At 42.3% G+C, this 13,842-nt stretch overlaps 2 protein-coding genes across 5 annotated transcripts in view; both read right to left on the bottom strand.

Annotated features, from left to right (window-relative positions):
* Nucleotides 1-242, bottom strand: part of LOC310679178 (arf-GAP with SH3 domain, ANK repeat and PH domain-containing protein 1-like) — a 36,489-nt gene extending 36,247 nt beyond the window's left edge. For 2 of the 3 annotated variants that reach the window (XR_014512145.1, XM_083443981.1), the window contains exon 1: nt 147-242. The gene's annotated coding sequence lies outside the window, so the exon portion shown is untranslated. The remainder of the gene's footprint in view (nt 1-146) is intronic. The other variant, XM_083443982.1, reaches the window with a different exon arrangement.
* Nucleotides 243-634: 392 nt separating this feature from the next.
* Nucleotides 635-13,842, bottom strand: part of LOC310679169 (fer-1-like protein 4) — a 50,535-nt gene continuing 37,327 nt past the window's right edge. For both annotated transcript variants that reach the window (XM_083443952.1, XM_083443951.1), the window contains exons 33-45: nt 13,554-13,660; nt 12,251-12,382; nt 11,783-11,893; nt 10,675-10,802; nt 9,920-10,090; nt 9,064-9,218; nt 8,239-8,417; nt 7,502-7,587; nt 6,113-6,211; nt 5,520-5,761; nt 3,135-3,424; nt 2,451-2,551; nt 635-1,931 (exon numbers count right to left, since the gene is read on the bottom strand). In XM_083443952.1, coding sequence (XP_083300078.1) covers nt 1,751-1,931; nt 2,451-2,551; nt 3,135-3,424; nt 5,520-5,761; nt 6,113-6,211; nt 7,502-7,587; nt 8,239-8,417; nt 9,064-9,218; nt 9,920-10,090; nt 10,675-10,802; nt 11,783-11,893; nt 12,251-12,382; nt 13,554-13,660 — 1,982 coding nt within the window. In that variant the 3' untranslated portion in view covers nt 635-1,750. The remainder of the gene's footprint in view (nt 1,932-2,450; nt 2,552-3,134; nt 3,425-5,519; nt 5,762-6,112; nt 6,212-7,501; nt 7,588-8,238; nt 8,418-9,063; nt 9,219-9,919; nt 10,091-10,674; nt 10,803-11,782; nt 11,894-12,250; nt 12,383-13,553; nt 13,661-13,842) is intronic.

Here is a 13,842-nt window from a genome sequence, read left to right as displayed (position 1 = left end):
TCTCTCTCTCGGAGTAGGGTTATTCATTATGTTTACTACTTGAACAGCTACATTCTGTTTAAACCATCCAGTCCTACTTCAAATATAAAGAATCAAAATATGGGGGAGCAGGAGAGGCCTTGAAATCACCCATCAACACTTAGTACCTGAATAGTACAGACCAGGTTACCTGGTCACAATTTTCTCCACTATAGTGAGGTGTATTGCATTTCTAGTCGGCTGCTTAACCCTCAAGTTGCTTTTTAAGCTTAATACTGCTCACCCTCAGTTGCTTCTTCACCTGCAGGGGAGAGAGAAACACACACACACACACACACACACAGAGAGAGAGAGAGAGAGAGAGAGAGAGAGAGAGAGAGAGAGAAGATACAGGAACCCCAGAGCTTCATCAGAGTTTTAATCCAAAATTGCTACTGGGCACAAGGTCACAGAAGGCTAATCTACTTTTCCAAGAGCACAAGTAGGTTGTTGGACTGACACAGTGTGTGTCCCCCCCCCCCCCCGCACAATTGCCCCAGCAGAGCAGATCTGCATTTGGAAATTTGCCTCTATGTGTGAATCATTCTGGTTGTATCAAAAAACACATCTGTAGAAATATGCATTTCTGGAAAAAAACACCACCCTGTAATTTGCAAAAGTGGCAGTGTTATTTATTTTTAAAGTGCATGTAATCTTTAAAGAACAGCAAAAATCATGTTATATCAATGTCACTATTTCACAGGGTAAAAAGACACAAGCAGCATTTCAGCTAATACAGGCAATATGGGAGGGGGGGCATTACCTTTGTCCAAGACAGTTTTCTGTTGCCAAGACAACACATTTTCTTTGCTCCAAAAGTGCAGTATCTTGCTGGGAAAATCGAATCGTTTTGCTAGATAATGCTGAATAGTTCTTCACACAATGAGGTTGCACAAATGTCAGAGGCACCTTTTAGGCAGCGCTTGCAATGCTTAGGAGTAACATAACCCTACTCCTTATCCCTCCAATCTGTGATTTATATATTTACAAATATCATTTGATGGATGAACTTGTGATCTAGCTGCCCTGCTCTACTAACAAAAATGGAAAACAGCACAGCTGTCTCCCACTTCCAAACATGATGGCATGTATACTGCTTATTGCGCTAGAGTGTAGGGATGGATGAGAAATGTGATCTGCATTTTAATGCAAATTTAGCAAATCCACATTTCTCAAACCAATACATTAAGGAATGGGGAACTGCCAACCCACAGACCAACTGTGAACCACTAGGGGTATCAATTGGACCTGCCAGGCAATTCCTAGCAAACCACACCCACATACCAGACTGATATGATTTGGAGACACAGACAGCAGTGGCATAAAACTATAATTTCCTTTCCATTTTGCTAGGTTCCCATGCTTCTATATCTATTACTATAGGTGGCCTCTTCTTATTTTCTTCTTAAGTGACAGTTGATTGCTTTAGCTATAAAGAGTTGCAGGGTCATAGAACAAGCATACCATCTTAAGAGCTAATGAAAGGCAAGGCGTTTAATGAATAATTCCAAAGGCTCTTCAGAAATAATTGTCATCACATCACAGATGTGAGCAGGATGCCTGACTGCCTAAATATGGGCAGTCTCTTCCCTTACTCTGACAGTTGCATTTTCAAAGTGCTCCAGGCACAATCAGCCAGCTGCACATGCTCCTTAATGTCTTTGGCACAGAAGTCACTGTTATCTTCCTTTGTCAAGTCCCAACTTGGGGAAGAGGACAGAAAGCACTGTCTTTAGCCGTTTATTATCTTCTCGCTGATGTATCCCGGCATTGTGTAGAGTATGAGAACCAAGAATATGGTCAAAATTGCAATAATAAGTAGTGCAATTATGTACTTCTTGTACCGCTTCCAAATGAAGAAGACAAACGTCTTCATGGGATTCACAAACCAGTTGAAGGATGTTTTCGGGCGGCTGGGGAGAAAAGAAAGGGCAAGACTCGGTGCAGGTTTGGACAAGGGTGTAGCAACAAAGTTAATGTTGGTAGCACATAGCTAACCCCGACCCCCAGCTGATAATAGGACAATGCTCACAGTGAAGACAAGTCAACCTATGCTTGAATGCCTGGAAATCCAAAGGTCATTTTGCATTTAATCAGCTTTCCCGTTAAATAGTGTGTTCCAACAATATTAATGTATTCCCTTTAATTCACAACAGTACAAAGCAGGAGTGGGGAACCTGTGGCCCTCCAGATGCTGCTGGACTACAACTCCCATCATCCCTGGCTGATGGCCATGACAACTGGACTGATGGGGGTTGGAGTCCACAGATTCCCCCATCCCTAGTATAGAGCAGGAGCTTCCCATAGGCTTGTATGCTTCCCATAGGCACCTGACCACCATATAACAGTGTGCTGCATTAGACGGACCACGGCCTGATCCGGCCTGGTCTTCTCATTTACAAAGTCATTTATATAAATCTTTAGATACTTACTTGGGTTTCTCTAAGGGTTCAGGCTCTTTCCGTGCCCGACCAACTGGGGCATTCTCAGCCTCCTCTACAGTCAGTAGCTGGAATTCGGCTTCCACTTTTCCCTGGAGAGAAGCACACTGTGAGCAAAATGTCTGACATACTGCAAGAGTCTGCTGTGCTTTAGAGACTCCCATCCGCTTGCTGCCAATGGTGGAGATCCTGCCAGCGGCAGTTCTGCCTTACACAGAGTTGAGTGGGGGTTCTGGGCCAGCAGAGTGACGTTGGCATCGCTCTGCAGGTGGAGGCCGGTGGGGCTCAGCAGGACTTGACGGAAGGAGAGTCCCACTCAACTCATGCCACACCCTCAATGTACTACAGTGGTACCTCTGGTTACGTACTTCATTCGTTCCGGAGGTCTGTTCTTAACCTGAAACTGTTCTTAACCTGAAGCACCACCTTTAGCTAATGGGGCCTCCCTCTGCTGCTGCGCCACCACCGTGCGATTTCTGTTCTCATCCTGAAGCAAAGTTCTTAACCCGAGGTACTATTTCTGAGTTAGCGGAGTCTGTAACCTGAAGCGTATGTAACCTGAAGTACCACTGTATTTGATTTGTGTTGTATGCTGCCTAGAGAAACGGGTTAACAGATAGTTAATAAATGTAAATAATAATAAAAATAGTTGCATCTTCAGTGCAGTTCTCTTACTGTAAGGATGAAGATATTTCCACTAGGATCTGAAAACTCAACATCTTCTGGTTTTACAGAGCTCCTCCACTTCTTCTTCTTCTTCTTTTTCTTCTTCTGCTTAGCCTCCCTCTCTTCCCTTTCAATGTCTTCCTGGCCCTTGAGTTTGATGAATGGCCACCAGCCTCTCATTCGTTTGTTTCGGAAGATAGAGAAGCGGGGCATGGCCTTCTCCTTGGCCATCTTGATGGTGCACTGCTCTGAACTCTTGGCGGCTCTCACCATATCGTTCAGCTTCAACTCAATGGCTCCTTGAAACACAACAAAGTTGGGATAACATCATATACTGGCCACTTATAATGGGAGATTTGACAATTTCCCCCCAGGTGGCTAGGAAACACAGCATTTCCATCCATAGGGAATTGCAGGAATTTTGCTTGCAGCTATTGGGCTATGATATGATTTACAGAATGCAGCCACTACATTTTTGTAGAGATCACAACAATAGACTGGAGCAAACAGTTCCCTGGTTCAAAACAGGAACTTCCATCATAATAGAAGTAGTTAGAAAATGCACTGCAAAAAGGAGCTTACAGTAGGGTTACCCAAAAAGTTGTTGAGCTTTTGGTCTTTTGATTGACTTGCCTAACATCCAGGACAAGCCACCACCTTTCAGACACTCCCACTGGATGCCAATTCTGCCTTTGAAATTCCAGTAATGTATGGCAGCCCTAGCTTACCGAGTAGGGAAGCCTAAGATCATTGTCAATCTGACTGGGTGGAAAAAATATTTGCAAACCCAAATACAGCAGTTTGTCTCAGTAGACAAACTGAGACACAGTCAGCATAGCTGGATCAGGGGAAAATTAAGGATCATCTGGCAAGGAATGAGCAAACAAAACTGAGCAGTATTCAGGGAACAGCAAGGCAAAGGAAACCAAGAGTCAGAAAACAGATTCAAGGCATATCCCAGGAGCTACTGACCAACTAATCAGCAGCCTCTTCCACTTCCTTTTAAAATACAGTAGCTGCTAGGAGACTGGAAGGCACAAAAGTAGGGAAGCTCAAGTAAGCCTGCATTCCAAGGCAGGGTGGGGCAGAGGAACTCTTCCTCAGCAACCAAGACATTTTACTTCTGGAGACAGAGAGCACGATGGTGCTGGCCCACAACTCCACATAAGAAAGCCAGTCAGACTAGCGATTGAATGCGAGAATGGCTGGTGGTTCATGGGGCACCACAGAAATTTGAGAGCCCCAAGTCCACCACTGCAAAATGCATCCACTAAATCATCCCCTGGGTGTATTTGTACACCACACAACATTATATTAAAAGGGGAAGGGTGAAGGAACACAATCGCCTAAGCAGAAAGATACCTGGGAAAATCTTAAATGATCCTAACAGGTCACAACAGAGGCATCAGGGAAAAACTACATGATATCCTCCACATGCTTCTTTCCTTCCATCTCAAGCTTTGTGATGTTCTTTGCCCTCAAGAATGTTACATCTTCATTGGTTAAAAACATTCTTCTTCAACCTAAATTTGTCGTTAGCGTGCAATTTCTTACCACTAGGATGTTGTAAATCTCCATATTACATGAGGAAACAGTGAGATGTACAGAAAGAGGAAATGTGCAAAAAGACGGCATAGTAGGAAATACAGCTGAGATCTCTTTGTTGCTGTCTAGTTTCATGCATTCAATGTAATTGATATCTGGGCAGCAAACCATGTTCAGAATTTGCAACTTCACCCCAACAAAATCAGAATGAAGTTCAAAAATATGCAGTACCTTGGTTAACCACTAAATGGTGCTGCCTATTAGTGTTTCCTTTTTAGAGCTTGTTGTTGCCCCAGTGTTTTTACAAAATTTCATCCATTATCCCATATTGTTTTGATTCAATTCCATGCAATTTAATCAACAGGGAACTGAAACCAAATCAAAACAATATGGAGTCATGAATGAAAGGCTTTGAGTGGTGTTTTACCATTTGTTTATTTGCAGCAGACAAGCTTTTAATAGCTGTACTGAGAATTTAGACACAAGTGGGCTAGATTACTTTACTGAATATAAATTATTTGTATATGAAGGTGAAAAACAGATGGACTATAGAAAGATGTGCTTGCCGAGCACATGCACTCTCCTTTTCCTATCCCTGGAAGCCTCGTCAGTTCAGATTAGCCGTTTTAGGAAATTGCACTGCTAAAAAGGCCTCTTAATGGATGAGTTTTATGCAGGCAGGGAAGGAGGAGTAGAAAGAAAAGGTGAGTTTCAGAAGCTTTGTAGGGACAGTTTTTAACTTTCTTGCAATATATTTGTTGCACATCCTTCAGGAAAAAACTAAGAAGAAGAAGAAAAACATTTATATATGCCCCAATCCTTTAAAAGGCACAGTGAGCATTAAAATACCTAGAAAGTCATTTGCTGCAATCCTATCATAGTCCCAGACCTGAAGGACCAGGACAGCTGGCTCTCGGAATTCCGATTCCTCCAGAGAGAAGATGGAATCCTTCTTCTTGTAAGTTATCTCTTTTTCTGTTGGGAGGTAGTCAAAGCGAAACACAAATCTCCAGTTGAAGTTGCCTTCCCCAGTCAAAGAGTTAAAGTGAACATCTGTCTCTTGCTTGTCCTTCTCCAGTCCTTTGATCCAACTGCAGAAGAACCTTTATTAGAATCTAGCAATAATTTGGCACCAGTTCCTGGCCCCTCCTCACAAAAGGTACAAAACCCATAATTTAGGGAGTACGTGTGGGAGAAGGGGGAGAGGGTCCCATTGTGCAGGTGAAAATGGGACAGTTACTTAGCACTACATTGGATACAACCCAATATTACTTATTAATCAAAAGTTTTAACTCCTGCTAAACTAGCAACCTACTGTATTGAAACCAGAACAGTTGGCTGCCTATTCCATCAGGGAAATCCTCTTGTTTCTAAAGAAATAATAAGCTATACTTATCATTTCTTTATCATTTCGGACTATCTGAATCTATTGGTGAAGGCACCTTTTTACATAGATGTCACTGGAGATTTCTCCTGTTATTGGATTGACGTCGTCAAGGACCACATCGTCCGTGTTCCAGATAATGACACGCAGCTCATAGCTAGAAAGAATGAGAAAATGCAAAGTTCTGTTCAAAACTTATTTTCTGCATCTGTAAATTCTGGACAAAACTTTCCACAAAGAACGAAGAGTATCCTTTACCAATATATGGGGCCAGACTACCCAGTATGTGAACCACAACAGAAGCAACCCAAATGATCATAGGGTAGACAGGGTGCAACTGAGTAATTTTAGTCCTTAGACCAGGGGTGGGGAACTGCATCAGGAAGGCGGGCCAGATCCTTCTCTCTTCCACCCGCTGTGGGCCAACTTGTAATGACATCAGGTGGGTGACACCTATCAAAGCTCAAAAGAGGTTGCCGTAATCATCGGTCAGTTGATGGTTACAATAACCTTTTTTTGAAGAAGCAGGTTTAGTGCCAATGAGCTGGCTTTGTGCCTTCAGAGAGGCTCCCTGTAACTTCCAATCAGCTGATCGCTGGATATAAGTGTGAAGTCTCTGCAGCAGGGGAAATGCTTTCAAAGCCAAGTAATTTCCCCTTCTGCAGAGAAAGGGTGCATGCAGAAATACTCCATTTTGAGTCCAAGCTGTTCCTCCCTTTTTGCTCCACTAGCTGTAACACCCACTGCCATCCAAGGGCATCAGGTCACCTGCCCAAACAAAGGCTTTGTCAGCTGACTTTGAGTTGGTGGTGGTGCAGCTCCTTGGTGGAAATGCACCCAAGTGCCACCAATCCCAGCTGACAGTGTGTTTGTAGGAGGGAAGGTTATTGTGTTGTTTTGGCTTTCTTCTATTTCTTTGTGCTTTTATTCTGTATTTTTTATCTTGTGAACGGCCCTGAGATTTTCGGATGAAGGGTAGTATATAAATTTTAATAATAATAAATAATAATAATAATAATAATAATAATAATAATAATATAGTAGTTGGGGCTTCAACAGTTCAGTACTCTCTTTAATCAATAGTTGGTGCTTGTTGAGAACCTTACAACTGTGCTTCGAAGCGCCAACAATCAGTTGATCGCTGGAGCTTCAAAACATCTTCCAAAGGACTCTGCCTTTAAACTTGCTTCATTTGCATTTCACCGGCATGTTAAAACAGAAGAGACTCCTCCTCTTTAAGGGGATACCATTTGCATAGTGGTAGCCATTCACATAGCAATTCCTATACATTATTAGCACAGGCACCAGCAGGTCAGGTGCCTGTTGCAGATGCTTTCCTGCAATAGTTCCTACCAGGGGGCACACAATGTAAGAAAACGTTCTATAAAAGGCAAAGCAACAAATAGTTTAGGAATTGGCTCTCTTCCAGTTCACAGAGGGCCTTTACCTGATTGGGAGTCGTGGTTTGATGTTGACAGGAGGTGGTGCAGGGACATCGTTTGGAAACATATCGATCCACATGTGGAGAGCACCCTGGGAGAAAACAAGGTGTTTGTTTCTGAGATTCAAGAGCAGTCGAATCTATCTAATGAAGGGAGGGGGAAATGTCCAGAATGGTGCTAACAAGTATTTATGAAATACTGTAGACATATTCTGAAACTCAGAGAAATGATTTTTATTCAACTTCAATGTTCAGGAGCTAATTTTCTTTTTGTTTCGAAGTTACCTGGGATTAGTGCAACAACTCTCACTCATACATTCCAAAGTCTCTGCATAAGGTTTTACAAACTACGTCTACGTTGACACAGGTATGATTTCCCAAGGCTTCAATGGAAAGGGAAGAAGCTAAGCCAGTCTTTGCCAACCTAGTGTCCTCTGGTGGCTGGGGCTGAAGGGACTTACAGTTCAAAGCATCTAGTGGGCCCTACATTGGTAATGGCTGGCCTAAAGACCTTTATGATTGTGGAAGAAGGTATGCATTTTTGGTCTCAAGTGCTGCCTCTTGCCATACCACCCTTTCTGTCTATATCTGCTATGTATAACAGCCTTGCCCTCCCTACAATGGATATAACAGGGGTGTGTTTTCCCCGCTGGGGTTGTGCTAGTGCAACATTCCTTGCACATGATCCTATAGTACCAATGTGAAGAAGTTGTATTATGAGTAAACCAACAGTCTCGTCTCACCTGTAGGAGACCTGGGCTGTCTGGATTGTAAAGGGACCGAACTTCTACATGTTCTGGTACTAATTTATATCCATATTCTGGCATTTCATCCCAGTGTTGAAGAACATACAAAGCCTTGTGCTCATCATAAGCAGACCAGGTTTCATCTTCGTTTTCTTTCTTGTCTTTTACAAAGGCTTCTAAAATAAATGAATGAATGAATGAATGAATGAATGAATAAATAAATAACCAGAAGCCCCTAAGAAAGGGAACCAGACAGAATCAGTACTGTTTATCAGTATCAACCAATGAAGAACGTCATGGCAAAGCCTAGGAATTATATAACCTTTAGGAGGCATCTGAAGGCAGTCCTGTACTGTATAGGGAAGCTTTTTAAGGTTCAGTGTTTTACTATGTTTTTATATATGCTGGAAACCAGCCAGAGTGGCTGAGGCAGCCCATTCAGATGGGTGGGGTACAAATAATCAATTATTATCATTATTATTATAAATAAATTATATAGGAATCTCAAAGGGATCTCACCACTGCTCACTTTAGCAGCTTTGGCTTTATGTTCTCATTTGAAACACTGAACAAGTAGTGTTCAGTGGTTAGAGTGTCAGACTAGAATTGGGAAGACCCATATTCGAATCCCCACTGAGCTGAGATGTCCACTGGATGACCTTGGGCCAGTCACTGCCTCTCAGCTTAACCCACCTCACAGTGTTGTTGTGAAAATGAAATAGGGAGCATGAGAACAATGTATATCACCTTGAGCAACTTGGCAGAAAAGTTGGGTAAACAAAGGGGTGTGTTGGTTTGTTTGTTTTTAGCATAAACCAGTACCTTCAGGAAAAGCTTCAGGAGGGATCTTAAAAATCTTGTTGTTTACTTTGACTTCCTCCCGCCTGTACTCAGCTGAGGGGAGCGAATTCTTCTTACACAAACTGTCCAAGATATGTGTGGGTTTGAAAGCATCACGCCACATGTTGTAGCCCTCTCTGTAAGGAAGGAACAGGATCAAACTTATTGGCCTGGTCTGCACATAATACTACACCATGGTTTGTTAAGTCAAAGTATGGTTTGTTTGAACATCTGAACCTAGCAGACTAACCATGGTTTGTTTTCTGAAAACAAAGCACAGTGTGAAACCATGGTTTGTTTTCTGAAAACAAAGCAGTGTGAAACCATGGTTTGTTATTGGCTTAACTCATCATGGCTTGTTTTAACTTTAGCATGGCATTATGTCTGAACCAACTACCTTGTTTAAACTTGTCTCATTTGGTGCTCATCTAAGCTACAAGGCAAGATCAGATGGAGAACAAACTAAGCTTTGGAGAAATAAGCTGTGGCTTGTGAGCTCACCTGTAAGATGACCTGTGGTTTGCTGAACAGTTAGATCAAATGATGGCTTAGTGTCATGTGAGGCCATAGCCATTACCTCCTAATGGGTACAGAACTGAATGTGAAGCTGGTTTATTTCATCTTAGTGCTAGCATTCCAGGAGGCGTTTCTATAGAGCAGGGAGCAGAGTCCAACCCCTACCCACCACTATAGAAACAGGCTTCATTGGGAAGGCTACAGAGTTGCTACCAGCCACTTGAAAGAGCAATACTTTCTGCAAAATAATAATTTAAAAAATACTAACAAAATGACAAGAAGGGTTTGTGGTTGCCTTGCTAACTCCTTCTATATTACATACGTGTCATATTGCGAGGCCAACCCACAGTTGGCTCTGTGATTGCTGTAGAATCGGTTCTCCAAGTCGATCTTTGTTTCCCCAATTAAGTCATCTGATCCGACCAAATCGTGGTCAAATATCGATATGGTGAGTTCTGATTCTATGGGAAACGATATGCTCAGCTCCAGCACTCTGAAGAAGAGAGAGGCAGACAGGATGAGAATATATATGGGCAACTAGAGGATGGGAAGCAACCTAAGGAAGTAGGCTCTGTACAACCACCACCACTTTGATTCTTGCTGTAATAGAACCTGCACCATTTTAAACCTATGTATCATATCTGGGTAAAGTCACACACATCCGTCCATGACATCCAACTGGCACAAGTCCTCTTTAACAGACCCTTCACTTTGAAGACCCTGAACTTGCCAATTTCTCTCCCCCATCTCATGTGGTCAAGTCATTGGCAGAACCCAACAATGCTCTCATTTGTTCACCCCTCATTTCTGCTATCCTTTGATAACTGCTATAGCCTTCCTCATCTTCCTATAGATCCAGCCCTCTTTCCTTCTTTGCTGCACCACCATCTTGTTAGAGATGCATGCACACCTAGGTGGTGCTGAGAATATGAATCCCTCCCTTTTGCATCTCCAACAATGGGGCCAACACAAGCTACCCTTTGCAGTTGCCTAGGTTCACCTAGGGGTAAGGCAAAGTCTGCTATAAGCAATGTGGAGAGGATACAACTCAGATGCAAAGTAAAGCTGCGTTCTTACTCTCCAAAGACTGGATGCAGCTGCTTTGGGATGTACCGCTCCTTGGTGTCTTTCTGCTGCTGCCCGATTTTAACCACAAGGTAGGGATCTGCCTTGCCATTGGGGTCTGCTGGACTCAGATTAGTTGCCTAAAAAACATAATAGGTGGCACTATAACATTGGTGGAACAAAACCATATAGCATTACATATATTTGTCTGGAAACACCTTCATGGAACTTCAGGTTGAATCGGTAACGGAAAACTACTATTGCAAAAGATCACTGACCTGTGTTACGTGATCAAAACATCAAGAGTTATAAAATCATAGAGTTGCAAGGAACTCGAAGATTATCATTTCCAGCCTCAGGAGGCAGAGCGACCTAGAAGTTAGCCACTTTTCCCCTTCCCCCCAAAAGGAATATATTGTTTATTTAGCATTCATCCTGATTATTTTGCACAAAGGTTATGCAGTATTCATGCTGATTTCTATATAGGACAGTTATATGACAATAAGCAGTCAGCCTGAGTTTATTCTGATTTGCTTGTGGGGTATTTACATGTCCTCCCATTAATTATTCATCCACCCCTCACTTTTCAATGCATTTCCCTGTCACTTTCCAAACTGCAAAAAGGCTGCTTAAAATGGAGAGGGAGATTTGATGCACTGGGATGATAGAGCACTTTAATCTACTTTAGCTGTGCAAACCTAACATTTCCATATGCACTTGAATGCCTCCTGCAAAACACTAACAGTCTGGAGGCTCCCTGCAAAATACAGAACATTTTAGAATGCTGTTTGCATCTCGGAATGGAATCGATGGCACTAGCAGCCCCAAGTCTCCCCAATCTAAAGGCAGAGTCTGGAAATTCCAGGGGCTCCTTCTGTGACATCTCATCTTCAAATTCATGAAAGCACAATTATAAGGAGCAGCTTGAATTGAATGAAGGGTTTAAATCACAGAGCTACTATCCATCTTGGGAGATCATCCTTGCCATAGCTCAAAGGAGATACAAACAGTGACAACAAAATCCCAGGGGACTTTGCAGGTTGTGGGATGGTTATGAATTCATTATCTGGTAATTGTAGCACAGGTTTCAAAACTCATGCCATTCCGTACAAATACTTACTTTTACAATATAAATTCGGACAAGGACCTTAATGGGTCTGTTTCTGGGGATGCCCTGGGAGATCTTGTGCTCTGCACCTGCCTCTTCAGCCCGATAGACATAGAATGAGCCCTGCAAAAGAGGGATTAAACAAAAGGAAATCTATGTCACTCTTTCTAGTAGAATGATATTTTGAATACACCTGTCAGAAGATTTTTCTTCTTGTTTCCTAGGAGACTGCAGCATGTTGAGTACTGCAGTATCACAGCTCTACTACACCTCTGGTGACACATATATTGGAAGTACAATAAATCACAGGAGAGACAGGAGAAGGAAAAGCCCAGTAAAAGTAAAGCTATAACTCCATAAGGAATAGACACAAGGAGGTTTATTACTGCATTCTGAGCAAAGTATTAGCCTTCATCCTACAGAGCAGGCTAGATCCGCCATTGCGTTAGTGCACAGGGTTAGTTGAATCCAGCCAATTACCTTGTATTTTCCCACTAAATTATCCTCTTCATTTCCATCTTCATCTTCATTGGCTTTCCCACGATGAAGTGGAAAAATACAGAGCCAGTCCTCAAAATTGTCGAACTCGTTTTCCAGCTCTGAACTGTAGATCTGAAATGAGAGACATGTTAATTTTAGAGCTTTCTTGCCATAACAGCTGATAATAAAAACTAGTAGTACAGAGAACAGTTAGTGCAACCAGAGGCCTCTCCCCTCTAGTGATCTGTTTTCAGTTCTATTCACCGATCAAGTGAATAGGTTATGTCATGTCGCTACAGGTGCTACAGGTCACTACAGGTCTCTACATCATTTTTTAAGTGGATCCATTAAATCCATTAAAACTTGTGACATAACAAATGTGTAGTCTTTAAGATGTTGCAAGATGATCGTTGTTGGTTTTGAAGAGCTAATAAAAGAGCAGTCATTCACATCTCTCCTTATCATTCTTCACTGTGGTCTCAACCTCAAAGGCTGACAGAATAGAACATAATGAACATTGGTGCCTTAGTCAAAAAAATTATGAGATGGTGGTATATAAATACTTTTATAAACAAATATCAATACACACATAAATAAGACAGGCCACTCTTTCCTGGCCTGAGCAAACAGTGAAGTAAACAATTATTTCCACTACTCCTTCCCGATTTTTTGTGTGTGTGGTAAATGTCAGGAGCAGACACAAATCAACTGGCAGGAAATGCCCAAATTGATGTGCATAATATACAAATTGGGGATGGGGTGGGCGCTGAAATACACCAGCCCTAGTCTCACAGAAATCAATAGGAACATAGGCAACGCCTTGTATCTAGTCAGACTGTTATGTACTGAAGTTCTCACCCTGGGCCAGCAGCGGGATACTGTAGATAGTCATGCAAATAAGGGATCAAAAATGACGTTCAGTGATTGGATAGTTTTAGAAAATTGTTACAGTTACGTTGTACTGGAGCTCTATATAAGCAGGCTGACTGAACCCTTCAGTTCAGTTCTGTTCTGGCCTCTGAATAAACAAGAGCTGTTTGAAGAATGGCTGTGTCGTCTGATATGTTCACCCACAACTTAACACAGACCATTTGGAAGTTAGCTCAGTATTGCTGACACTGATTGGCAGCAGCTCTTGAGGGTTTCAGGTGGGAATCTTTTCCAGCCCTACCTGGAAACACTAGGTGCCTTGTGTTCTGCAACCCATGTGTTCTGCCAATGAGCCATGGCCCTTCCCTTACTTATCCTTAATAGGATGTACCCTTGATTACTTAGGAAAGGATTCTGTCTCTGAAAGACCTACCTTTAATGTAGCTATAAGTTTCCTTTTGGGACGAGGTGGCTCAACTTCAACTATTGTGCCGTCGTCCACTTCCGCGTCAAGAGAAGCAACATTTAAGTTCCCTCCATCTAAATAAGACATTGAGAAATTAATGGGATAATTTGCTCAACTCATACAGTCAAATATCACACAGATTTTCCATTCAACCCCTGCAGCTTTGAACGATTTCCAACAAAGTCAGTGACCAGATTGTTGCTCGCCACCCCGTTCTTCTCCTTTATTCTTTCTAGCGTCAGGCATTCATGCTTGC

The sequence above is a fragment of the Podarcis tiliguerta genome (genome assembly GCF_965153285.1).
Source record: "Podarcis tiliguerta genome assembly, chromosome: 6".
In the NCBI taxonomy this organism is placed as follows: Eukaryota; Metazoa; Chordata; class Lepidosauria; order Squamata; family Lacertidae; genus Podarcis; species Podarcis tiliguerta.
Note: the sequence above shows the minus strand (reverse complement) of the source record. Positions and strands in the feature narration are given on the sequence as shown.